The sequence below is a fragment of the Lonchura striata genome, chromosome 2 (genome assembly GCF_050655825.1).
Source record: "Lonchura striata isolate lonStrDom1 chromosome 2, ASM5065582v1, whole genome shotgun sequence".
Taxonomy (NCBI): domain Eukaryota; kingdom Metazoa; phylum Chordata; class Aves; order Passeriformes; family Estrildidae; genus Lonchura; species Lonchura striata.
This window is the reverse complement of record NC_140704.1, coordinates 104,398,429-104,423,697: the sequence shown is the minus strand read 5'-3', so window position 1 is coordinate 104,423,697 and position 25,269 is coordinate 104,398,429. Positions and strand designations below refer to the sequence as shown.

At 38.8% G+C, this 25,269-nt stretch overlaps 2 protein-coding genes across 11 annotated transcripts in view; both read left to right on the top strand.

Annotated features, from left to right (window-relative positions):
• On the top strand, positions 1-11,153 carry SEH1L (SEH1 like nucleoporin). Of its 3 annotated transcripts, none has more exons than XM_085573730.1 (9): positions 1-153; positions 1,900-1,950; positions 2,948-3,094; positions 3,489-3,700; positions 4,400-4,498; positions 5,533-5,673; positions 5,948-6,105; positions 6,733-6,883; positions 10,408-11,153. In XM_085573730.1, the coding sequence occupies exons 1-9, from the start codon at positions 43-45 to the stop codon at positions 10,595-10,597; spliced, it is 1,260 nt and encodes a 419-aa protein (XP_085429856.1). In that variant the 5' UTR covers positions 1-42; the 3' UTR covers positions 10,598-11,153. The 3 variants fall into 3 exon arrangements, with proteins under 3 accessions (XP_085429856.1, XP_085429855.1, XP_085429857.1); XM_085573729.1 differs by having other exon boundaries at positions 8,849-11,153; XM_085573731.1 differs by having other exon boundaries at positions 8,782-11,153.
• A 2,900-nt stretch (positions 11,154-14,053) lies between these two features.
• CEP192 (centrosomal protein 192) overlaps positions 14,054-25,269 on the top strand; it is a 56,621-nt gene continuing 45,405 nt past the window's right edge. For 3 of the 8 annotated variants that reach the window (XM_085573709.1, XM_085573708.1, XM_085573706.1), the window contains exons 1-10: positions 14,054-14,246; positions 14,608-14,841; positions 15,640-15,762; positions 17,322-17,476; positions 18,889-18,935; positions 20,269-20,401; positions 21,460-21,608; positions 22,705-22,845; positions 23,110-23,446; positions 23,772-23,912. In XM_085573709.1, coding sequence (XP_085429835.1) covers positions 14,672-14,841; positions 15,640-15,762; positions 17,322-17,476; positions 18,889-18,935; positions 20,269-20,401; positions 21,460-21,608; positions 22,705-22,845; positions 23,110-23,446; positions 23,772-23,912 — 1,396 coding nt within the window. In that variant the 5' untranslated portion in view covers positions 14,054-14,246; positions 14,608-14,671. Of the gene's footprint in view, positions 14,307-14,607; positions 14,853-15,639; positions 15,772-17,321; positions 17,477-18,888; positions 18,936-20,268; positions 20,402-21,459; positions 21,609-22,704; positions 22,846-23,109; positions 23,447-23,771; positions 23,913-25,269 lie in introns of those variants that run through there. The other 5 variants (XM_077785199.2, XM_085573712.1, XM_085573707.1 and 2 more) reach the window with 4 other exon arrangements.

The window sequence follows — 25,269 nt, the reverse complement described above, 5'->3', positions numbered from 1 at the left end:
GCCCCGCCGCGTGAGGCGCGCGCGCGTGGCGGCCGCGGCGGGATGTTCGTGGCGCGCAGCATCGCCGCGGATCACCGCGACCTCATCCACGACGTGTCCTTCGACTTCCACGGGCGCCGCATGGCCACCTGCTCCAGCGACCAGAGCGTCAAGGTGAGCGGGGAGCCGCCGGGCCCGGTGCCGGCCGTGCGCCGCGGCGCCGGGCGTGCGCGGCCTACCGGGCTGCGGGTGGGGCCGGGCTCGGGCGCAGCCGGGGGCTCGGTCCGCGGCGGGTCCCGGTGCGGTGTCGGGCCGTGGGGCGGGAGGCTGTAGCACGCGGTGCGCGTTGTGTTCGTGTGTACGCGAACGCGTGTACACACGGCAGCCCCGCTTCCGACCCAGTGCTGCGGCAGGGAAAACATTCCCGACTGCTGTGCCTGCAGCCCTGCCGCTCGTGGAGTTAGTTTATTCAGCTGAAAATCCGTGCTTATTAAAGAATGCTTACCAAAAAAACTATTGTTTCGTAATGTAGTGCCAGTAATCTGTATTTATTATGGGAAGAAGGTGAAGTGCCGGCAAGCAAAAAGCCGGAGTGTTCCGTGTGTTCCCTGACCGCCTGGGGAAAGTGTAGAATACTAGAAGCCTTAATTTTTACGGTCCTTTAGAGGAAATAAAATAGCGTTTTATACTTACTTTAACGAAAACTTGATTGTTTTTTTCCTTTTTTTGTGTCTAGTGAGAAGATGGGCCAATATTCGGGAGTCGCGTGGATAGATTTAAGAAATCTAATTTGCAGAGAGCGCACATGTTTGTTATTAAATCCAGATAAATGATTGAGAAAGTGAATTTTTTTTGTAGAAAGCTGTGTTATATGTAGATTAGGCTTAAAAACAAGGAAACAGCCCCTTCTCCCTGACCACAGACTAGAAAGCAAATAACAAATAACGATTAAATGGTCCTCCCCAGAAAGTAAGCCGAAGCCATGGGGATCTTTGATTTGGACTGACTACCTAGGGTGTGCAGTTCTTAAAAAAGATGCCAGGAGGGAGGATGAACACGGAAACTGTTCTTTAGCAGTGTAATGTTACTTTCCAGTCATAACTGAATCTTTTATGAGACTGTTCAGAAGTTTTCCTCCAACCAGAGGGACAACATGACCCAGGTTGTGTTAGAGAGCCAGAGTGGCAGGCTTGAGGTGACTTTCAGTACAGCCTTAAAGTGAATGAGTGACAAATAGGAGTAAGTGTCAGGTGGTGTCTTTCATTTGGTTATGTTCATGACTTTCTACATAATTTTTCAGTAAAAAACTCCTAAGTATAAAGGTGTATGGGAAATGAAGAGAGGGGAAGGTTCAGTGACTTGCATTTGGTTAAAAATCAAGGCAGAAATCTCATGAAAAGAAACAAGATCTGTTCCCCCACTACCTGATGTATATTTTACTGTCATACTCTGCTTTTGGGGTGAATGCAGGGAGCTGCATTTGGGTTTTAGCAACCAGAGCTGAGCATGTGAGGAAATTGGGGGCTCTAGAATGAAACGGAATGGTGTACTCTTGGAACAAAGTGAATGGACTATTGGGAATTTTAGTTATTTCTCTTCTATGTAATTTACTGTTCAAAAAGAGATAGAAGTTATATAATAGTGGGTTTTGCAGGCAGTACCTCTTCTCCTTACTTGTAATAGGGATAGTTTAATCGTGGAGTTAAGTGCAATTTTGTACTGAACCAGATACAATGTCCTGAATGAAAATGTTTAGAGGGGTGTGTGTGTATGTTTTTGGTTTATTTCTATATATATATACATATATATATATATATATATATATATATATATATATATATATGAATGGTTGTGTCTTTAAAGTACTAGTCAGTATGGATTATTTACAAACTGTATGATTGTATTTTGATTTCTCAATAGGTCTGGGACAAAAGTGAAAATGGAGATTGGCATTGCACTGCCAGCTGGAAGGTTTGTACTTATAAAATTTACAGAGACATAATCATTATTTCTTCTTTGTTTTTAGAGAAACATGCTTTATTTCTGCTGAATTTTAGAGCAGAAATGCTTTTGGTTTGATGTAGATTCTGCATGTCTTGTGTAAAATACTTTTTCTTTGCTTGATGAAACATTCCTAGTGCCTCTCACTTAAAGCAGGCGCTAACATGCAGTCTGCTCTCGTTAGTACCTAGTTATGTTGGCAGATTAGTATTAGTAAAGATTATCAGTGGCTGGTGTTCAAGGAGTAGAAAACAGTACCTTAATTTTTAATTCAGTATTTCCTTTTACATATAGTAACACTTAAAAAAAATAAAAGGGGGGAAAATTAAAAGGAAGATATCTGGCTATTAAATGTTACAACATCTGACCTTTGCTTTTTGTTCTCCAAAACCTTTCTGAGAATTGTGTCATATAGAGGCTCTGCTTCATCTGGATAATTAGTGCATTCAGCTTCTGAGTTGTTCCTAAACTTAAGTTTAATAGGACGACAATGCATTCATTCCTGTAAATGGCAATGCAAGGAAGGCTTTTGAATTCCCCTTCTCTAAGACAGGAATGTTATGTTTACTAGGTATAAAGGAACTTCATAATAAAAGGAAGACTAAAAATGAAAAGTACAGGCAAGCTAGAAGTGAACATGGTAATGGCTGAAATTTGATTGAGAACAAAAATGTACTTTTTTGCATCAAAGCAGAATTATAGTTTGGAACTTAAAGTATTAATAATGCCTTGAAATACGTGTGTAATAATTGCATTCTAAACACTAAGAGCAACAACTTTGCAGTGCTGGTTGGAATAAAGAACTGCAGCAGCTGCTGTGTAACTTTGTATAAAAGAACATAGGTTTCAGAGGAACAGTGTTAGTACTTCCTAGGATTCTTTTCTTCAGAAAGTCATGAAAATACATGGTTCCTTGGCCTAACACAGTAAGTTTGCTTCTCTGCAGTGTTCTGATGTTATCTTGCAGACACATAGTGGATCAGTGTGGCGTGTGACATGGGCCCATCCTGAATTTGGGCAGGTTCTGGCTTCCTGCTCGTTTGATAGAACAGCAGCCGTATGGGAAGAAATAGTGGGAGAATCAAATGATAAACTCCGAGGCCAGAGTCACTGGGTGAGATTTCTTTTCTGTAGCTATAAAGTTACTGATTTTGGCTATGTTTTGCTCATTTGTGGCTACATTCCAACACAAATTAAGTATTTTTAAAACATTTGAAGAACACAGTTAACTGGCTACATTCAGGCCAATTTGTGTCACTATTATAAGATGTTCCCTGGGAAACAACATGCCGACATGAATTCCCACTTAGTAGAGTTAAAGTTGGGTTTTTCTTTGACAAGAGATAATTTGAAAAACACTGGCTGTTCTTGCTCATCTTTCAGACAATAGAAAAGCTGAGAGGGAGAATTATTTTGGTGGAAAATGTAAGCAAGCCTAAAAAATGGTGTTGTCAGAGTTTGATTGGCCTTCCTTAGGGAATAAATTTTTGATGGAAATTTCTTTTCAGGTCAAGAGGACCACTCTAGTAGACAGTAGAACATCTGTTACAGATGTGAAGTTCGCTCCCAAGCACATGGGTCTTATGTTAGCAACCTGTTCAGCAGATGGAGTTGTAAGGATCTATGAAGCTCCAGATGTGATGAATCTCAGCCAGTGGTCACTGCAGCATGAAATCTCTTGTAAGCTCAGCTGCAGTTGTATTTCTTGGAATCCTTCGAGGTATGTTACTAAAACACTTGCTTTTTGTCTGTAAGAGGAAGGGAAAAACCATTCAAAGCTGAACTGCTTTAATTTCTGTTTGTCCAGAAGCACTTAATGGTTTTCCCTGTGGACACAGTGTTGTGTCCTGCTGATCCAGTTACTCTTCTTTCTATTCGTTAGCACTAGTCTGTGCTGAAGGTTTGGCATACAGGAATTCATTTGAATGCATGGGACAGGACAAAAGTTTATTTAAAAACTAGAATTCATCTACGTTTAGCTTATGTACTGTATCTTCCAAAACCTGAATGAAATATCACTAAATCAATAATTAAAAGCATTGCAAAAAATGCAGACTCTGCTATTAAACTTCTGGCAAATACTAGACTGCAGATGCAGTCTATTATAGAAAGTCCATTCTACTCTCTGAGATCATCTTGAATTGCTAAGTAATGTTGTCCAATGATTTCACCTTTATGAGTGTATAAAGGGGGCTTTCAAAGCAACAGAGTGAAGATAACTGTGAACAGCATTTAACTCCTGTTTCTTTGTGATTTTTTCCTTGTAATGTTTTGTGGTGTTTTGTTTTCTCTATAGATAATCTTTGAAATTTAACAAATGTCTTGGTGTACTTTTTGTGGGAAATACTATATATAATATATACCTATATATCTATATATCTAATATGTAAATACAACAATATTTGTTTTCACCTTTTAGCTCTCGAGCACATTCTCCAATGATTGCTGTAGGAAGTGATGACAATAGTCCAAATATACTGGCTAAGGTTCAAATTTATGAATATAATGAAAATACCAGGTATGCTAAATAACAATGTGGGATCATGAAGGTGTTTATAGTATATGACCTTTTATTCCTATAATTAGATGTGGAGTAGTAAATAATAATACCTTAATTTTGTCTGTGAACCATTGGGTAGGAGAAGAGAGGGAGACCTCAGAATGGTAACTGGTGTTAACAGAAATTATATTGATAATTTTATTCTCTGTCAGTTCAGAAATGTCAGTGTTCTTACCAGCTTTTTAAAGGAAGAGTTATTGTTTCTGTGTCTACTAAATTATATGTTTAATTTTGCACAAGGAGTTAACAGTTGAAATTTGAGTTGTGTTGCACCAGGCACTGTTTTGTTCAAAGCCACCTTACAATGATTTTAAAGGTTTGATTAGAATGACAGAAAGTGCTGTGAATTGCTCATGGTCTGTCAAAGTTCAGGCTGTATAATCAAGAGTTCACAAAACCAGAAGAGGCTAGTAAGTTTGTGCACCGCCACTTCCAGTTAAGTGATAACAGAGGAATTGTTTGATTGGGAGTGACTTATATGGGAAAGGAGCCAGAGTGTTCTGTGGATTTTATGCCCAGCTTCAGGCAATGCTCTCCATGCATTAACAATAAAGTTACTGTAACTTACTGAGAAAATGGAATATGTGTTTGTCATACAGCAGAGGAGGCAGACAGTGGTGTGCTTAAAAGCATGGAAAGTTTAGTGAGTCACTGAGATGCAAATTCCCTATAGATTTGTGAATGGAATATTTTTTTAATTTCCCTTTTCTAATTGCAGACAAAAACGTTCTTTGTACTGCAATTCTTGCTTTGTTGTGTGACCTACAATATTGTAGCATACTGTACTTAGTGGCTACTGTATCTGATAGATTCAATTTCTGAATAAATGTGCTTGAAATTATTGCCTAAATTTATGTTAAAAAAATATTTATTTTTGGAAGTCTTATTGTATATACTTAACCCTTTTTCCCATTTCCACTATATCTGGTTTATATAATTTGCATCACTGGCAATTTTCATGGCATTAAAGGTTAATTTCTTGCACTGTACAGGAAATACGCAAAAGCAGAAGCTCTGATGACAGTTTCAGATCCTGTACATGACATTGCATTTGCTCCAAATCTGGGAAGATCCTTCCACATCTTAGCTGTAGCAACCAAAGATGTACGAATATTCACCCTAAAACCTCTAAGGTGAGCTTAATAGGAAGATTATTTTGTGATTTTGTGTGATCTGATGCATACTATACAGTCTTGTTCAAATTGTCTCTGCAAAGTAAAATTAATAATGTATGCAGGATTGTTTTTAACAACTTGATTTTTAAGGTGGTAAGATTGTGAGCAAGTCTATGATTTTGTCTGAATACCTTATCTAATAACAGTTGTTATTAGAAAGATGTAGTTCATCATGTTCAAGCCCAGACCTTTGAACAGTTGTGTGCAGAACTGTCACTTTTGTCTTAAACAGGAAAGAATTGACTTCATCAGGAGGATTAACAAAATTTGAAATTCATATTGTGGCACAGTTTGATAATCACAACTCCCAGGTGTGGCGAGTGAGCTGGAATATTACAGGCACGGTGCTTGCCTCCTCTGGTGATGATGGCTGTGTTAGGCTCTGGAAGGGTAAGGTTACCCACTTGAAACACATCAACTTTGTATCTGCTTAATATACTTGAGAAATTCTACTCAAAACATAATTTTGGACCAAGTGTTCATTTTAGATTTGTGAGAGATATTTTTTCTATTTTTCTGTTTAAGAAAAACAGAATTCAGAAATAACTTCCTGTGCTGAAATACTTGCATGATTTAGGCTGCTGCGAATAGTTGTTATTGTACCCTGAAATTGTTTCACCAGACTGGAGCAACATAAAGTTTTCATGTTAAAGACAGATCTTTTCCTGCTGCTAAACCTAGAAAATCTACATTCAGTCACAATGTCCAGGCAAATGGTTTTTTTCTGTTGACCTTTTTAAGAGAAAACAAAAAAATATATGCACCCCCTTCATCAACCAAGCAAGCAAAAAACAAAAAAAAACCAAAAAACCCCACAACAAACAAAAAAACAAAAACACGGACAGGCAGAGAATGTCAGGCAGCTAAAGGGCTAGATCCTCAGCTTTTTGGAATTTATATATTGGTATTGAAGTTCAGTTCTGATTCACACCAGATGTGGGGCAGTGGAAACATAATTGTAGGGAAAGTGGAGCTTCAGAAGAGAAACTAACAGTTTCGATATATCTGTGTTTGCAGCTAATTACATGGACAACTGGAAGTGTACTGGTATACTGAAAGGTAATGGGAGTCCGGTGAATGGTAGTTCTCAGCAGGGAATTTTTAATGCCTCTCTAGGTTCAGCCAATACAAGTCTGCAGAATTCACTAAATGGATCATCTGCCAGCAGGTAGGTTAAATAGTAGAGAGACTGAATTTCAGTAAATAGTATTTTCTCTGAATCTTCATGTCATTTATCTCTCATATTTTTAAAGTGCAATGCCATTTATTGCATGAGTACTTATTTCTATAAGCTCCTCTGGTTTTGTTCTGTGGTTTGTCTATTGTGCCAGTGTTAAGGGGAAAATGAACAAAACAGTAAGTCATACCGAATCAGTCTGTATAAATAAGCAGTGTAAATAACTATTTTAATTTTTAGTACTTTCATATTATTAAAAACAACATTTCTGGAATAGTTTTGAAGGAGAAGCTTCATCCTACTGGTGGGTAACTGCCCTTTTGTTTTAAATACATGTTTAAAAGTAAAGCAAAAATACCAGCAACAAATTCTATTTTTCTCTGGGATAATGTAGCAGAATGGAAGGAAGAAAAGCTACTTCAAAACATACAGTTTCAACAATCAAGTATTAGTGTTAGTTTACTTGGTTTTTGCAGGTGTGTAGCATCAATTGAATAAAAGTTTTGTGATTTTTTTTTAAACTTAGCTCATATGGCATTCATATTGTAGATAATTTCCCTTAATCTGATAGGTTTTTATTCTGTAATAGTTCCTGTTTAGTGGGTAAATTTTACTGCCTCTTCTGAAAAAACATTTTCATTTGTGCACACTGAAATGTAGAAATACGCTGAGTCTTGCATCTGTATGGTGCAGTGTGTACAATAAGCTTTACAGAATTCTAAGTCCTGTACAAGGATGAGATGTGGCCAGCAACAGTTTTCAAGTTTTGTGGCCATCTTTGTTTCAAATGCCATGAGATAGTTTCCATCCATGTACAGCTATTCATGTGAGGTTTTTTTTCAGTTTGGAATGCTTATCAGTAAAGTTTACTTTTAGAGAGTAGCACCAGCCCCTCTTGCCCTTTGAGTAGTCAGTCCTGAATGGCAGTTCAAAATCCCTAACCCTGCTGAGCAGAGAACAGGTTTCACATTTTCCTCACAAGATAAATGTGAACACAAGAGGTGGTAATGGACCTGGTCCCTACAAGAAAGGGCAGCAAAATGATTTTGGTCATGGTTCCAGGTCCGTCTTGCAGTGTAGCAAATGAAATGCAGCCCTGCCTTGGAAATGGTATGTGCAGAGCTGTGTGGTTGTATTTGCTTGAGCTCCTGTGGGGAAATGCAGGCTGTTCTACAGCTCTTTAGCATAGGGTGTGGTTTCACAATCTCCTTATCTAAGACTACTGCCACCAAGACTAACCATCCCCACCCCACTGGTGTCTCTTCTCTTGTCTCTGAACTTGGTGCTAAGTCATTGTGCAACTGAAACTTCTAGCATTATTTCTATCCCCTTAATTGCTCTGTATTTTGGAAAGTGTTTTGTTTTTTAATAAATTATTCTTGCCTCCAATTTGTAAGACAATGTTATTTCCAGAATTAAGTCAGTGGCTGTGAAATTTTGGGACATGCGGTATCTTGTCCTAGGATTGAGTCTTATAATAAAAGCTGCACACTTTACTCCATGCTTTCTTTTGTAGTGATATTGGCCTGAGTTGTGTAAGCACAGTCGCTAACTTCTGTGTTAGTGTTAACATGCTGATAAAGATTTATAAGCATTGGCATTTGACTAAATAGGTATCCTACACATAACTTAATTTGTCTGTCTGTACATGCTGTGTTTCATGTCTGTACATTTAAACACTTAAAACAGCTACAGAACAGGCAGATCTGGAAAAGGCTATAAAAGCACTATGACCCAACTGGATTTATACTCAAAACAAATTTCAGAACATGTGCTGTAGATTGTTAGGAAATAAACGAGTAGGGCTGTATTATTATGTTAATATAATTGTGTGTCTAGATTTATGATACAATTTCCATTCTCCATTTGTACTGTGTCCTTTTTAACAGAAAGCAGAGCTGATACCAAGCTAACTGGAGTAACTTTGGTGTTTTGCTGCTTGTTGCATGCACACAGGAATGGAAAACGATCTCCTTTTTCCCCTTCCCCAGCGCCGTTTGACCTCTCCCAAGACACCAGCAGCCTGCTAACTACTAAATACTGTTCAAAAAGCCTTTTTAAAACACGTTGTGTGCGTTTTTTGCCTGCACAGTTTGATACTGATGGAACGCCCGATAGAAAAATATTTGGAGAGGCATCTTGTTTGGAAAAAAACATAAACAATCCACCCAAAACCCAAAACTTCCATCAGAACATATTTTTGAAAACTTGTAAAATTAAAAGATAGTTCATTATTAAAACCAAGAATTTTTGTCCTTGATTGGGATGGGAGGAGGGAAGCGACCATTACAATAACTTTCATTAAAGTTGTTTTGAGAACCAATTTGTTTTGCATTTCAAAGTGTTCAGCATTTGATTGAGATTCCTAAACATTACAAGGTTGTAACTGCTTTGTAATATACGCAACTGTTAGTTCTGAAGGAGTAAGAAAACTGTTTGGACAATTGTGATTATGGCTTTTAATTGTTTGGTATTGCTTCATTTTTATTCTTTAGTATGACTTCAAATAAATGTTTTGTAAGTACTGTCATACTTCATTCTAAAAGAAGTACTTTTTCTGTTACATATTTGTACATTCCTATGGTAATAGTTGTAATTACATGGAGTACTTAAATTCTCTAAATGCAGTGTTCTTGAAAAATGCAAACACTTTAGCCATACAGAGATATAAACCAAAATGCAACTATTTGTTAATTGTCCCATAATTTCATTAATAAACTGTTAGCTGTTCTTTGATGTAAGTCCACAGAATTGTAAACAAGACAGAAAACAATATAGTTATACTAAAATGCACAAGTGTTACGGGTAAGTTCTAATAGAAACAGCAGCAAGATGACATGGAGTGGCATAATTCTGAATCTTGCTTTCACCAGGAATCTTGAATTTACACTGAGGATTTTGCAGAAATATGTAAATAGGCACAAAGACTGTATTTCATTCAAAATAGTTATTCTCTGTAAATGTATATCATTAATGTAAAAAGTGATGATTTACATCTATTCTAGAAACGCTGTAAAGTTAATCTGAATTAGATGCATATGCAGCAAATGTACTTTGGTAATATTTAATGTATATTTTGTGTCACAAACAAAGCATTACTGAAAGCTGTTAACAAATCACAGAAATTCTGGAAGAATGAAAGCCTGTTAATAGTTGTACTCCACCACCCTTTTGACTTCCAAAGCAATCCATTCTTTTTAAAAATGTATGCTAGGACTATGACTGTGGTATTATTTTCAGTGAATTTCAGTGGAAAAGATTATTATTTTACTTTAAAGAAGAGTTTCCAGATTTGTCTTGTTTTGAATTACAAGTCTTGATTTCTGCTATTATGTTCTATTGGTTTTGGCATGGATATACTAAAGCCTTTTTTTTTCCAGCATGTCTTTTCTCCCCTTTGGTTCTCCTTGTATTTACTACCTTTCTCTTCTTTTCTTGTTTTGTTGGTTTATTTTTGTTTGTTTGTTTTTTGTTTGTTTTGTTTTGGTGTTTTGTTCCTTTCTTAATTGTTTCAGGTATTTCTTTCCCCCTCTGGATTCCCCACGGGCTGGATCGAGATGGTCCAGTCATGCCCAGCTCCTTCCTCCTCCTCCTCTGATAGAGCAGTCTTGTGATGCTGGCACTGCCAACCTGCAGTATCCTCACCCTCGCAGACGATGTGTATCTCGGCCTCTTAATCTTTTACCTGAGAATGAAGGGGTTTAAGGTGTTACTTTAAATGAATTCTGAAGGGCCTTATTCTGGTGTTTGTGTGAATGCTTCCATTTCTGGCTGCCTTTGTATTCCTTCTCTGGTACAGAAGACTTTTTAAAAAATGTGGGAATTTTATGCATGTTTTGCAAAACAAAAAACATTTAGAATGTGTTATTTATGTATCAAAGACCATATTAATTTGTACCCTTTGAATTTTGGTACCATAAACAGTATTAGCCATGAGCTCTTTATGGAGTAGATGACTTCAATGTGCCTGGTTTTTGTTTTTGTTTTTTTTTTTTCTCCTTTTTGAATCAGTTTAGTATGGTCTTTAATTTTTTCTTTTGGTATCATGCATTTACGTGTGAAATGCATTCAAAATTAGACATGCCATCAAGACACTTGTGAGTGAAGAATTATGTTTGATCAGCTTGTTAACAAAACCATTCCTGTGTATACTGCAGCAAAATAACTTGAAGTGTTTGGTTACTTAAGATTTTTCCATCTTCTTATATAAATATTTAAATTTTATAATTGTGGTTGACTAATAAACTTGTTCTGAAAGGTCTGTATTTGTATGTTTTTCCTTGGAATAATTTTTTAGTAAGATTCCTGACGAAGGTAGGTTTTTTGATTTGGGTATCCACTCTCCTGGCTCTGCTTTTGTGCCATTCTTGATGTGCAGCTGCATATTCTCGGTCTGTTTTTTTTCTATAGGAATGCTGGAGATCTGTGGAGACTGCTAGAACTGTTGGGTTTCACATTACCTCTCAATTCTTTTCCAGTGATTGAATTCAGTCAGGACATTTTGAAGAAAGTGCTGGCTTGAAAAATGTCAGTGTGTTTTCTGCTGTGTCAGCACAGGAACATCACTGCTGTGGATCAGGGTGTTGGCACTGATTCAGACTGGTGCAAGACACGCAGGAAGATAATGCTGGACAAAGAATGCATGGTATTGCCCAGGAGTAGCATTACTGCACAGCACGGGATTGCTGAGTTCATTGGGCAGATTATGGGGGGAGGAAGCAGAGAGGAGGCCTTTGTGCTGCAGAAACCCGACGTGCAATTCTATATTTCAGTGTGCTTACCCTGTTTCCTAATAGACTAGTCCACTACTGTGAGGTAAGAGAGAGGGCAACTTGTATTTTTCCAAAATGACAAGTTCCTATGAGCTTTACTTGTATTCTGAAAACTTCATTTGCTCAGATCCACCACATTTGTTTCTTTATTTCGCTCTGAGGAATCAAGTTTTAATTTAAAAACCCATAAGGTACACTGGTGCTTGCTGAACATATGTGGAGGGAGGCTGCTGATACTTTTTCCAGCCAACAGGAACAGAAGCGAACAGAAGAAAAAAAATAGTTTTACACCTTTACTAGAGAAGGTTTAACACAAGACCATGCCACCTTTGTATGGTAATCAGAAATGTTATATGATTAAAAGATAATGCTTAAATGGTGGGTGAAAAGTAACTATTCTTTTGAGGGAGAATGAATAGTTTGAAAAAAAAAATATCAACACTATTACACTGGGGCATATTCCTAAACCAGAACAAACTTTCTCAGTATGCAAGCAACAGAACATACTTTTGAAGTGTTAAACCATTTGCAGAATTCATGTCTTAACCCTCAAAGAGGTCACATATTAACCAGTTAGAGTAATGACAATTTTTTTGCAGCTTCTAGTAGTGCATTGTTAATAGTTTATTCAGCATGGTCACATTATTTTCCTCTATGATGAACATGTGTTATTATTAGCGATCCTAATTCCAATCACACTTCTTACTGGTGGAAACATGCTGTAAGTTTCAGTGCAAACAATCATGTTAGAACACAGTGGCCACGTACTTTAATCTCAGCAAATGAACTCAGGCTGGTTTTTTGGCTGATGCCTGCCTTGCCCTGCCTGCTATTTTGTGTTGACCTCTCTCCAAACCAGGAGCCTTCGATCCACATCCCTGATTTTCCACCTTTGCTTCCTCAAACTCATGCTTCCCTCTATTCCCTTGACTCAAGCCTGTGAACCATCCTTCTGTGCAGGATATGGACCCTTAGACATAGGCAGCAGAACTCTAGGAGGGATGATTATAGAAGGGCTTTGAAAGTTTGAACGTGATAATTACAGCAGGTACTCACAATATTTTAAATTTATGCAGCACTTTTCAAGGCTGTGCTCCTTTTTCTTCTTTTGAAAGAATACCTGCAATACCTCTTCTACTACTTCTGTACTTTGAGCACATCTTAGTTTGAACTGCCAGGATCAGGAGTTTTTGGGTCTTGTAGAAGCCATGAGATAGCATTGGTGGTTTTGTTTTTCTTTGGTTTTGTGTGTGTGTGGCTTGTGTCTGTGGTGGTTTTGCTTTTGTTGTTGTTTGGTTTTGTTTTGAGCATATTTGAACCAGTATGAATTTCTGATTATGACAAATGTGGATTTTCACTGTTGTAGATTTTTGCACTCTCCATACCAGGAATGCAACTGTAGAAATGCGTTGTGAAAACATCCTGGACAGCACTGACTTTGATGTAGCTCTGTTGAAGTTTTAATGTGCACAGACACACACACACACATTCGGAAGGGACCTGCTCACATCCTCTACTTAAAAAAAAAGTGTCATGTGCACTTCAGCATGGAAATCAAATTTTCCACGTTCTGTACGTAAACTAGAACACGAGGAGTTCTGCCTCAACGTGACAAAGAACTTCTTTATGCTGACGGTGGTAGAGTGCTGGGACAAGCTGCCCAGGGAGCTGGTGGAGTCTCCCGGTCTGGAGCCATTCAAACCCAACCGGAGTGAGTCCCGAGCAGTGACCCTGCATTGCGTGGGGTGGGACTGGGCGATCTCCAGAGGTTCCTTCCATCCCCAGCGATTCTGTTTCTCAGCCTCATCTAACTGATTCCGATGGCAAAAACGGACAGAAAACAAAGCCGAGGATATAAACAACGTCACGTGAATTAATCCGAGTGGAACCTTTTTTTCCCTTTTTTTAGGTAGGAAGGGGGACAGCAGGGTGGGATGTTCAGCGGCTCTTTCCCTGAAGACCCCGAGCTACTCACTGGTACGGGGATTCAAGGCTGGCCGGCCTGAAAGCAAATACCTGAGACAAAATACACCGATGACATCGTGCCCTTCCCCACACCGCGCCCGGCCGCCCGCGCCCGTTCCCTCGGGAACAGCCACCCCCGTTCCCGCCCAACGGCCGCCGTGACGTCACCGGGGGCGGGGCTGGGCGGCGCCGCGCGCGCATCGCCCAATCAGCGTGCCCGGCTCCGCCGCCCGAACGCTCTCGCTCCCCGCGGGCCGCGCCCGCCAATGGCCGGCTCGGCTCGGGGCGCCGCCATTGGCTGCGCGGGAGGGAGCGCCAAAGCTCGGGAGGCGCGCGCGGCGCCGCTGCGCACGCGCCGCTGGCCGGGCGGGGGGCGGGTCGGTCGCGCGGCCGTTTCCAGGAGCGGCGCCCTCCCGGCCGCTGGGGGGCGCTGCGGCGGCGGCGCGGGGCGGATCCCGAGTTTTGGCGGTCGATCCGTCTGTCCGCCGGCGCTGCTGCGGCGCCTGGCATCCTCGGGAAGGACGGAGCCCATCTCCTCCCCTCCTGTTTGGACAAAAGGGCGGTCACCGGCTTCCAGCCGCTCCCCCGTCGCCGAGCTGCGCGGCGGAAGGTGGCCGGTGAGCAGCGGGAGCCTTCCCGGCGCGGCCCGCGGTCACACCGAGTTGGTGTCGCCTCAGGTGCTCCCCGGAGGGGCGCGGAGGGAGGAAGGCGGGCTGGGGCTGCCTCGGCCCGGGCTGCTTTGCAGGCTAAATATAGGCTGGCACGCCTGGCAGCGGCGCTTCTGTGACTCGCAGGAGCACCGCTCTTCTGAGGCGCTCGGAAAGGGCTGTGAAAGCGTGTCCCCCAAAAGCCTTGGTGGGAGAGGACTGCGAGCGGTTCTTGGGCACGATTGTGGGTTGCCCACGAATACTGGCAGTGATGTGTGAACGAAGTGCGTTGCCTTGTGTAAGTGTGAAGCTGTTTGGATCCTGCTTGCAGATGCTGCCCGACCGGCGCTGATGGTGTTGCCGGGCCGAGTGCTGTTCCAGGCAGTGTGTGCAGGATGATGGAAGACTTCAGGAATATCGCCGACGAGACGTTCCCGAGCTACTTGGGCCATTCCTTGAACAGCAGCGCGAGTGTCGTCTTTGAGAATGTCACCGTCTCTTCCAACCCGGGGTTACCTGTGGCGGCCTCCACTGTTGCCAGGAGCCAAGAGGGTGGTGACAACAGGTGAGGTCTCAGTAAGTGCCATTCGTTAATATAAAAAAAAAAACCAAAACACTTGAAGAATTTCACTCCGGAGAGCAAAAATTAATTCCACAGATTAATTGGTCGGTGATAAAACTATTTACCAATCACTATCTCAGTAATCTGCAAACATAGGATTGCCTGCATTACCAGTATAAAATTTGCATTTAATTTGTAACTAGTACTATACTTAACATTTACAAAAACTGCTCTTCAAAAGTAATTTAATTTTTAAACTGTAGCAGTCAAGTCTCTTTTAACTCGTCTCTTCAGCTTACTTGACTTAAGTTTGAAGTTGTGTAAAGAATAATGTATTTTTTACATGTGTGTTCTCTGTTAACTGTTCACTGAACTTACCTGAATTTAGCTCCTTTTAGAAACTGTAAGAGCTAGTGTTATATATAAGAATTAAAACTTGCTCAGCAAGGAATAGAGCAAAGAGTAACAATTTGAAGCCTTTGTACTTAACTGCTGTCCTGTTACTTAACAGCAAGTAAGATGAGACTTTAATACCGTGTCTCTCCAGAAGTGTGTGTTCCAGAAGGACACTACTAGCCACTAAAAACTGTAACGTGGTATTTCTCTACAGAAGACTGGAGAGGAGTATTCAAGATATGTATGCGTATCTGTAACTACAGATTAGCTAAAATATTGAAATAACTTAATTTACAGGAAATAAGTAGTCACAAATATGAGATTTTTCCCCCCAGTTCTTTGGAAAACAGGAGCAGTGCATGTTAGAATGACACTGATGTGTGTTTTTCCACCCCACATTTACAGGCTTCCTGATGATTGTGCATCCTATCTGGAAGGAAAACATTCACCTCTGTCAGGATCTTCTCGCAGCAGTCAGTCACATCCTGAGCCAGTGGAAAGATTTTCCCTCTGCTTTCATGATGATGTGTAAGTGAGGTAGTTAAAATCTAATTCTGTCCTAAAATGAAGATACCAATAGATTGGTATGTACATTTATATGTACTATATGGCTAATGGTGGGCTACTTCAGAACTGAGTTGCAGAGTTGAAAACACTAGCTTTTACTACTGGCCTCCAGTAACTGGAGAGCTCAGCTTGCATTGGCCTCTTAGCTTACATTGTTTGGCAGCCTGGGCAGCTTTTCCTACAAAACCAGCTCCTCCATGGCTTTTGAAAGGGGATAGTGCTAGGCCACGTGGAAGCACTCAGTGGCCTTCCACTCAGTGATTGAGGCCACTTAGCCTGTGCAGCCCTACATGAGCAGCATTCTGCTGTTTGATTGATTAATTTGACTTCATACATGTGACAGGAATAAAATCTTCTGAAGGGATGTTTCCTAAATTGTGAGGTTTTGTTTTGTTGTCATACTAATTTAAAATGTCATGAACGTGATTATTTAATTGACTTACCTGAATTTGGCCTGTATTTATCTAGTTCACTTTACATTATCTGGAATTAAGATATTGTTTCTGGTTCATGTCATATATGTGAATAGCATTTTGCACTGATACAGATATGTTTTGAGTAAGTATCAAGCAGCTTGCATACAGAAAGGAGCAACAGTTTCTATTAAATTTGCCTTCCTTGTAGCCTCAGTGATTGGTGTTTCTTAGGAAATAGTTGTTAGTGATACACTTGAGAAGGCATTGCTGAGTGGTGGAAGTGTTGGAAGCTGTTGCATAGGTTATTCTAACCAAGGCCAGATGTGCTCCTGTTGTGACAGAAACTGCACTGTGTGCTTTTCTCACTGATAAAATTGAGCCCTATCAATTTTATGTGTGTCCCTATCAAAACAAATAACATAAGATTGAGAGGGAGTCAGTGTCTTGCTCTCAAGTAAGAAAACAAAACATAGAGCATAGAATAGCTATGATTTAGACTTTCAAATGTTAGTTTCATTTATTTATTTAAAATATTGAAGCAAAAGTATGCAATTTTAACATCTAGCATGGTTAGTTTATAAGCCTGCATGGATGTTCTGTAAAACTAGAAGTGAAGGATAAATTTCCTGCATTATTGCAAAAGCTATAATTTAACTCCTTGCAATTTTAGTAACTCATGTTTTTTATAATTTGGTCCCTTATTTAGTGTAACAAAAGGTTGGTGATATTGTGGACTTGGTGAAATATTTTCTAGTGTTTGACTTGGTCTCAAGTCAAATGGATCATGGAACTTGGCCAGAGTAGATGTTTTTGTCCTTACACTTTTCCATCTTTTTATGGAAATGAAAGAGAGCAACAAATAGATAGAGAGGCATATGTTGCATGAAATTTCACTATTTGTTTCACAGTTCAGATTGTGAAACTGAAGCTTTTGTAATTTTGATATGGTTCCTTTTATTGTAATATGACAAATCTCTGGAATCTATCCTACACTGAAAACAACAGACTGAGACAAAGCAATTGGAGAATTTATCAAATGATCATCACAAGAGATGATGGTCTGTGTAGCTAACTGATTTTTCATTTAAATAATTCTCTTTCTAGGGAAATTGCTACACAAATTGAAGAGCCTCAGATGCCTTGTGTTAATTTGAAAGAATCCCACTCAAAATATGGAAAGCAACCTCAGAATGTCACTGAACATTCAAATAATGGTCAAAGTACCTTACGTGAAGTTTTGCCTCTTGAGCAACTGGAAGGTATTACATTTGCATAAAAATGGTATACTTATTATCACTGTAATTAGCTTTTTATGCTACAGATGTCTTCTTTTGACCCTTTTACCTGTTTTATGGCAGATTATAAATTGGTTTTCATAAAAAAGTCTCTTGGATTTGAGCAAACTGAAAACAGAGAAAGCTTGTGGTTGAGTGAAAACAGTATTTGCTATATAGTAACTTAAGTACCTTAAGTAATACCATTAAACGGAATGCAGTAGTAATAGGTAGCATGTTCTCTACCCCTTCTATTTCAGTAAGTGTAAGACTGCAAGGTTATGTTTTAAGTAGCATCTCTTCTCTTGCCCTATTCCAACACGTAATAGATGTCTTTAATTGCTGCTGTAGGTGTTGGAAGCATACCCTTCTAGTGAGGTTATGCATGAAAAAATAGTTTTGAATACTTGCTGTGAAAACTACTTTTTCTGAAGTCTGGGTGGAGTACTGGAAACAAAAGAATATTCCCAAACTTATTTAATAGCATGGCTACTATTAAGCTTTTCTGGGGTTTTTGCTAATGCCAGTTCTGTGAATAAATTTATTTGTCTCTTAAAATTGAGTAAATACAGTTAGTAAATATATAGACATTATCCTTTTCCAAGCTTTGAGTATTTGTACAGGGTTTTGTGAAATATTAATAATTTTGACAGATAACATGTTCAATTGGAAAGACTTGTAACATAAATAGACCCTTATAAAAAAAAACACTTCTAACAGAGAAGTGTTTGCTCCAGTCATTTGTTACTGTAGTCTTGAGGAAGAGGCAGTAACTGGCAAGAAAATGGTGATGCTTTGGAAAGTTGAGACTGCCCAGTGTTTGGACTTGATAATGGCCGGTCAGATGCAGTTACTTGATTTTAACTTGGAAATTGTCTTCTATTCACACCTATTACTGAAGAATTATAAACCTTTTTTGCCAAAATCTGTGTGTGCAAGTCTAAACTGTTCTTGGTCATGTGGGACTTCCAGCTGGATTATGTGTGGGTATAACGGACAGGTGGAAGCTGCTTAAAATGATCCAAAACAAGAATTGGTCCAGTAGGTGAAACGCAACAGTGGAACAGAACACTGGTTCCTTCTTCTGCTAGCACAAACTGGGACTCTTTACTTTCTTGTGATGCCTTGTGGAAATCCTTAAGGCAGTAAATATCTTTCATAATTTTTAGAGTTCTATCTCTGGTGAAACTCTGCCTTTTTAACAATGTCCTTTAGGTAACTGTCATAAGAACGTATAAAGGTTGTAGTGCTGTGGTAATCTGTATGTTTGGGTTATTTCTATGGTGTATGCCAAGACTTTACAGAGGCTCAGTTTAACCTTAAAGAATAGTAAGCACTTGTTATGTTCTCATGTTTTACTACTAAAATACAGCTTATGCCACTTTCTTATGTTTCAGATTTGCCAACTGGAATACGTTTTCTCTCAGGCATTAAGAACAACAAGGTAAAAGCTTTTCTGAATACAGTAAAATTAAATGTTTTCTAATATTAATCTTCTAATAGATTTAATTCTGTGAGAGGAGAACGAAGGAACTGGAACTGTGTTTATTGTCTTATATTGTGTATACCTTAAGTTTATAAAGGTGCTGGCATGACTCACTTTGCCTTCATTTTGCAGATTACTTAATTAGTACCGTGTGAGCATGACTCCATCTAATATTCCTCAGTTGTGAAAATTGTTGTTTGTTCCTAGCTTCCTCTGTCTTGTAGTTCTTTGTCACTGTAAGGACCTTGCATTTTATCTCAGTCGTGGTCTATCCTAGTGAAGCATCTTTTGAGGAATTTTTTGGTAGTGCTTTTAGAAATTGAAGTAGACAATCCAGAGCTAGCACATAGCTGCTGGTATTGACAAGTAGAGTTATGCTTCACCTGTTTTTATTTACTGTGTTAGAGATGCTAAGAGTTTTGGTCACAGAGATCCAATGCAAACAGGAATGGGAGGTCTCCTGTTCCTTGTAGAAAACACACATTGGGCTGCAACCAAATTCTGTCCAGTACATACTCCTTAATGTGTCAGCTAGTATTTTTATTCAGTTTCTGTAATTTGATTTTTGTAGGGGCCATAGTGGTCAGTGAGTTGCTGTTGAATGCTTCCAGGCTGTCTTCTGAAAACCATAATTTATTTCCCTTTCAAATTCTTTACTTTTTGAACTTGGACTTTTTTTGCTGTGTGTCAAAGATGATCTGTTCATCACAAAGAATATGAGACTAAATCCATAGCAGACATTACATCATGCTGGTTTTAAAAATCATTCAGCTATAGAAAAGATAGAGTATTTGCTGTTAGCTAGATTTAGCTGAAATACTACTTTTTGAGTAATTCAGGGTGCTCATTTGGAGAAATTTCCAACAAAGTTTGGATTTGTGTGTTCTATTTCTGAAGAGGCTCTGTTTTAACAGCGCAGAAAACTATTGAGAGGTGTCTTTGTCTACATTTAATTTGGGATTGCAGCTCAGTGAATGATGGAGGACACTTCTTTCAAATGTGAACACTTTAGTGCAATGATTCAATTCTTTATTTTGAGATCTTTTAAGTTTGGTGTCCGTCAGATGCTTTTTTACTCTTCCCCTTTTATGCTTCCTGTGTTTCTTGTATACATCCAGTCTGGAAGCTAGCAGGTGAGGTCCATTGGAACTAGAGTGTTTTCTGGGATAAGTAAAATAAGTGCATACAGAGTTTTGCAATATTTCTAACCTCATTAATTGTTTTTTATTAACTGAATTCATACAATAGTTAGTAATTTCTAGAAACATTTCTTTATGGGTGCTTTTCACAGGTTGGTCCATCTAAACCTTCTGAAAAGCTGGTAGAAGGTGCTATCTCAAGTGTTCATCTTAGCAATAGCCTTTCAAGTTTTTTGGAGAATGAGAAACTCTCATCTTTTCTAAGCACAGATGAAGATTCCACTGGTAGGTGTGTTTATAACTCTTGGTAGCTGAGTTTAATTCTGATTCAAAGTTATTGCATTCTTGAGAAGAAAGATTCTGCTTAACCTAAGTATTTAATATCAGATTGTGCTTGATAAAAAAGTAGTATAACAATATTAAAGAAAACTGTTCTTTGGAAAACTGACTATTTTAAAATTGTAACAGGAGTAGATGGCTATGGAATTTGTCAGATCACAACTGGAATTTCAATCTAAAAAATTAAACAACAGTCCTCAGTTACTGTGAATCAAAGATATAAGTGGCAACGTTGGCATTGATTTAATAAAGTGTTAACTCTACCAATATTTTCATCAGGTTACTAGAGATAAAATTCTGTGGTGAGGTACACACCCATGCAGTTAAAAAGGACTTTCACTTGAGTTCAGCTCGCTTTAGATGCTGCATGTGTTGGGTGACATCCGAGTTTTAAGTCTTGTTTACCTGCAGGCATGAAAGTGAGAGCATGAGTTCTGTATCACTATGAGCTTTGAGCTTTTTGTGCCCTTCCAGTGGCTGTGGCAGAAGGACAGACATGCTCTTCTTCATTAATGCAGCTGACTTTGCCCATGACATGAAGGATGACAGGGCATGTTCTTGGATGTACCAATGGGGAAGGCAGAGTGATCAGTAGGTTTACTGTTTTGAGATGTGGTACCCTTGCAGTAAAGCAGGGTTACTGCATTTCTCCCATGGCATCTACATATGTCATGACTGTCTTTTGAAGTTGTTTTGTTCTTTCTTGTTGCATGACTTCACTTGAGGGCTAAGCATCTGAGAACTAAGTCAATAGTTTGCTTAGTAGAAATACTGTTGGGTTTTTTTTCCCATTCAGGAGGATGAATTTACTTTTAATTGCCCTTTGAGGAGTTGGTAGCTGTTAGTTGGAAATATTTGCCTATTCAGGGTTCCAGTTCTAATGAAGCTAACTGATCTTTTTATTTCCATGCAATTCAGTATTCAATGTAAATTATGGAATTGTTTTGATAGTATGTCAGGTGATATAAAATGTTAAAAGTGAAAAGGATCTTTTATTTTCATAGGTGATGAGATTGATGATGAAGAATTTGATAACCAACTAGAAGCGTATTTTGAGCAGCTGATACAACCAGAAATAAGAAGAGACACCAATCTACAAAAACTCTCAGAATGCTGTGCAGCACTGAAGCTTTCTGAAAATGTCTTGCTACAAGTAGGTTTGAAGTTCAAAGCTCAGCATGCCTAATGGCTCTTAAACATGTTAAACTTTCAGTGATTATATTTGTTGGTATTCCTAAACAGAGTTAGTTTTAACATTTTTTTCGGTTTCATCTTTTTGTATCTATAGGTATTAAGGCAGTGTGCTGGCACTTCTTTTTTATCATACAATGAGTTCATAAATAATAGTTTTAATAACTTTTTCTTTTCCTCTTGTGTTCCTCCAAGGTGTTAAGTGTATAGCAACACATAGAGACTTGTCTTTCCAGGAGAGTCAATAGTTCTCTTAAATAATTGGTAAATATGTGGAAGTTAAATGTAGGCCAGCAATGGGCTGGCTTGTAGTTTGCTTTTGAGCAACAGTTAGCTTCATTCCAAACAGGTTGCCAGGGATTAAGTGCCTTTCCATTTTCTTGGCTTTGCAACAATCAATTTGATCCTGGCAGTCTCATGCTTGACCAGAGTGGAAAAGTGTGATTTAAACAGCTAAACTGCAGCTTCTGGAATTTCAGAAATTTCCCAACTGGCATCAGAGTTTCCAAGCTGTGTGGGAAGTGATGTTGTCCCTGTACAAGTAGACTGTATAGGCTGAAATTTATTACAGCAGTGCATGAAAGAAGGGATAAGAGGTTTTAAGAGTGAGAATAACAGAATTCTGCTCTCAGGGCTTCTCTGTGCAAGATGTCCCTGCTTCACTGCCTTGTAGATAGTCGGGTAGGTACAAAAGGTTCCGAGTTTGATTTGGAGCCCTCACCCAACAATGGGTCAGCCAGGAGGGGAAGGGGAATAACACAGGACCCATGTTAAAGGGAATGAGAAGATATAGTAGGAAGAAGAGATCTTCCTATCGTCTTGCTGTGTATGCCCTTGCACAGGCACATCTATGGATCGGCATAGCCAGGAACTATTGTTCTTGGTGGTAGAGGCTAACTAGAGGTGCTGGCTATGGCAATATCATATGAGTGAAAAAAGTATCATTAATCTCTTTTCTACTAGGGAATTTTTTAACATTCTAAAAGGCCCTGTAGTGTTATTTTCTTTTGTATATCCATTCTAGTGGAACCTAAATATTTTATATTTTTTATCAAAAGGAGAACTTTCAGGATTCTACCAGTTATGGGGCTGTGACTGGAGCAGACTCTGGAAGTGCTAGTGATGAAGATTCACAAAATGAAGGAATAACTGGCTGTCCTGTGCAAAAAGAAGTGCTGCCCAGAGCAGTGCAGCAAATGGTACGGAATTGCCATTTAAATTCCTATTATTCATGTAGAGTAAGACTGTAGTAGAAGATGGCAGTGTATTTGAAAACTTGTTAGATCTCTAGCTAACCACGCAACCTTCCTTTACAAGAAGTTAATAATACCACTTTGGTTCTAGGCCCGTTTTTCAAACATAGTCAGCTTGGACTGTTTTGTAGTAGACTTCTAGTAGACTTCTAGTACATGCAGTTAATAACTGTGCTTCTGACACTTGTCAAATTATTACTGTTTTCAAAGAATTCCATGACTGCTGGGGATGTGCTGGATTCCTGCATGGCTGCTGAGTTGCGATTAGATTCCCTGAATCTCCAGTGCATGGACAGCCATAAAGCTGATGTCTCAGATATCCTTCCAAAACAAGAAGTAGAGTCCTCTGTCTGTCAGGCTGCTTCTTCTGATGCAGAAATGCTACACACAGCAAGAGGATTTTTAGGACATGACACCGCTCCTGAGATTCTTAGTGCAAATGCACCTCAGGCAGATGCAACTCAATGTAAAGGTGGTCTACCTGATACTTACCTGTCTCCAGCGGGGGACAGCTGTGAGAACTTAAGTTTAGCTACAACAGATAAAGGTAGGATGCTTTACATACAAGCTATCTTTACATTAAACCTGTCTATGCAATTGTGACCATATTCTGTTTAATGGAAAAAGAAATTGTAAGTTAGGTATTTTTATTTAGTTGTAGGAGTTGCTAATAAAAACCAGTGTAGCATGAATTAATTCTGACTTGCTTTTGTTTTCAGAAACACTGATTGGCATATATTGCACTTAACTGTTACTTATTTGCTGATGAAATGAGTTTAAGCTTGCACTTGCAGCAATTTCAACTTGCAGCAACTTCTGCCATATCCCTTTTTTGTTTTAATCTGTAATGTAGCATTTCATGTATCTTTCAGGTGATTTACCACACAGCATTGTCTATCAAAATGAGGAGGGCAAATGGGTGACTGATCTTGCATATTATACTGCATTTGATGAAGAACAACATTTAAATATGTCTGAAGATGATAAAAGAAATGAGGAGTTCATTACTGGCTGTATGTAATCATCTTTTTCAGTTAACTTTTGTTGTCTGTAGTAATACTAAATAAGATTTATTCCTTTTTTTTTTTTCCCTTCAACAAATCAGTATTTGGTGTTGCAAAGCCTCCAGGTTTTAGATCCTACAAATTATTTGAAAGCTGATGCTGATAGTAGTCTGTAGTGATATGATTATTTATAGTTCATGGTTTCTTTCTGTTTTCTACTCTTCCCATGAAGAGTGTTTTAAAACAAAAAGCATCCTAACATTTGCTATTGGTACCTATTTTATGAGCTAAAGCAACTCCTCTCACTTCCACAGTTTTTCCTTTGGACTTCAATGATTGTTTGCCTTTCTTGCAAGAAAAGGAGAAGAGTAATTTTGTGTTGCATGGGACTTATAAGGGAGGAAATAATTATCAATGAGAAATTACTACAAAATCAAATAGAATGTCAATACAGTGTCAAAATTTGAGAGACTTGAAAGTGTTGAATTGGCTAGCTGCTGATTTTTTTAGGAATGTCTTGATGCTTAAAAATGGTACTGGTACTGAAAAAATGTTGGAGCTTTTTGAGGGACTTTGGGACTCTCATTTTCCCTTGAATTCCAAGCTTTTTGAACCTCTGTTTACTTAAAAAAATGGCTTATTATCCTTAAGCTGTGTCAGACTGATCTTCATGAGAGTCTATATATTTGTCATACAGGCTTGGATAATACACATGCAGTGCCATGGACAAATTGATTCCTTAGCACCAAAATGTCATCTGCTCATCTGTTTCATAAGAAATTCAAGCAATATGTGCAACAGCATTTCTCCTAATCTCTTCTAGTTTCTAAAGCTGACATGTAGATGGGCTGATGTATTCTCAAGATCTCCATGGTCCACTCAAGGTTCTTTCTTTCAAAGTGAATGCTGTTCTAAGACTTTATTTTGAATGAGTGATCAAGGAAGGTTGACTGGTTGAAATAATGTTTTTCAACACTGTAGTGTTTTTCTGATGGTTCAAGTAAATATCATATCATTTGGAAGACACTTTCCCATCCACTATGTCAATAACGTTCTGTCAGAACTCTTCCATGATTTTTCAAAAGCCGTTATATTTCAGACACCTTCTGAATCTTAGACTTGAGTTGTCAAGTGATTAGAATATTTGACTGTTGTGATTAGAATATTTGACGGTTGTAAATTTTTCCAAGGCTACTTAACTTTTACCCCCGATAGATTTTTAAACACTTCTGCTTTCAAGTCAGTGAGCTTACCTCTTTGCATGGTAAATGATGACACACTGACAGATTTCATGTGGTTGGCATTTTTCTGGCTGCTAGTCTGTTTGTCTGTCTGCAGTGGTGTTTGACAGCTGAAGAAATTTTAT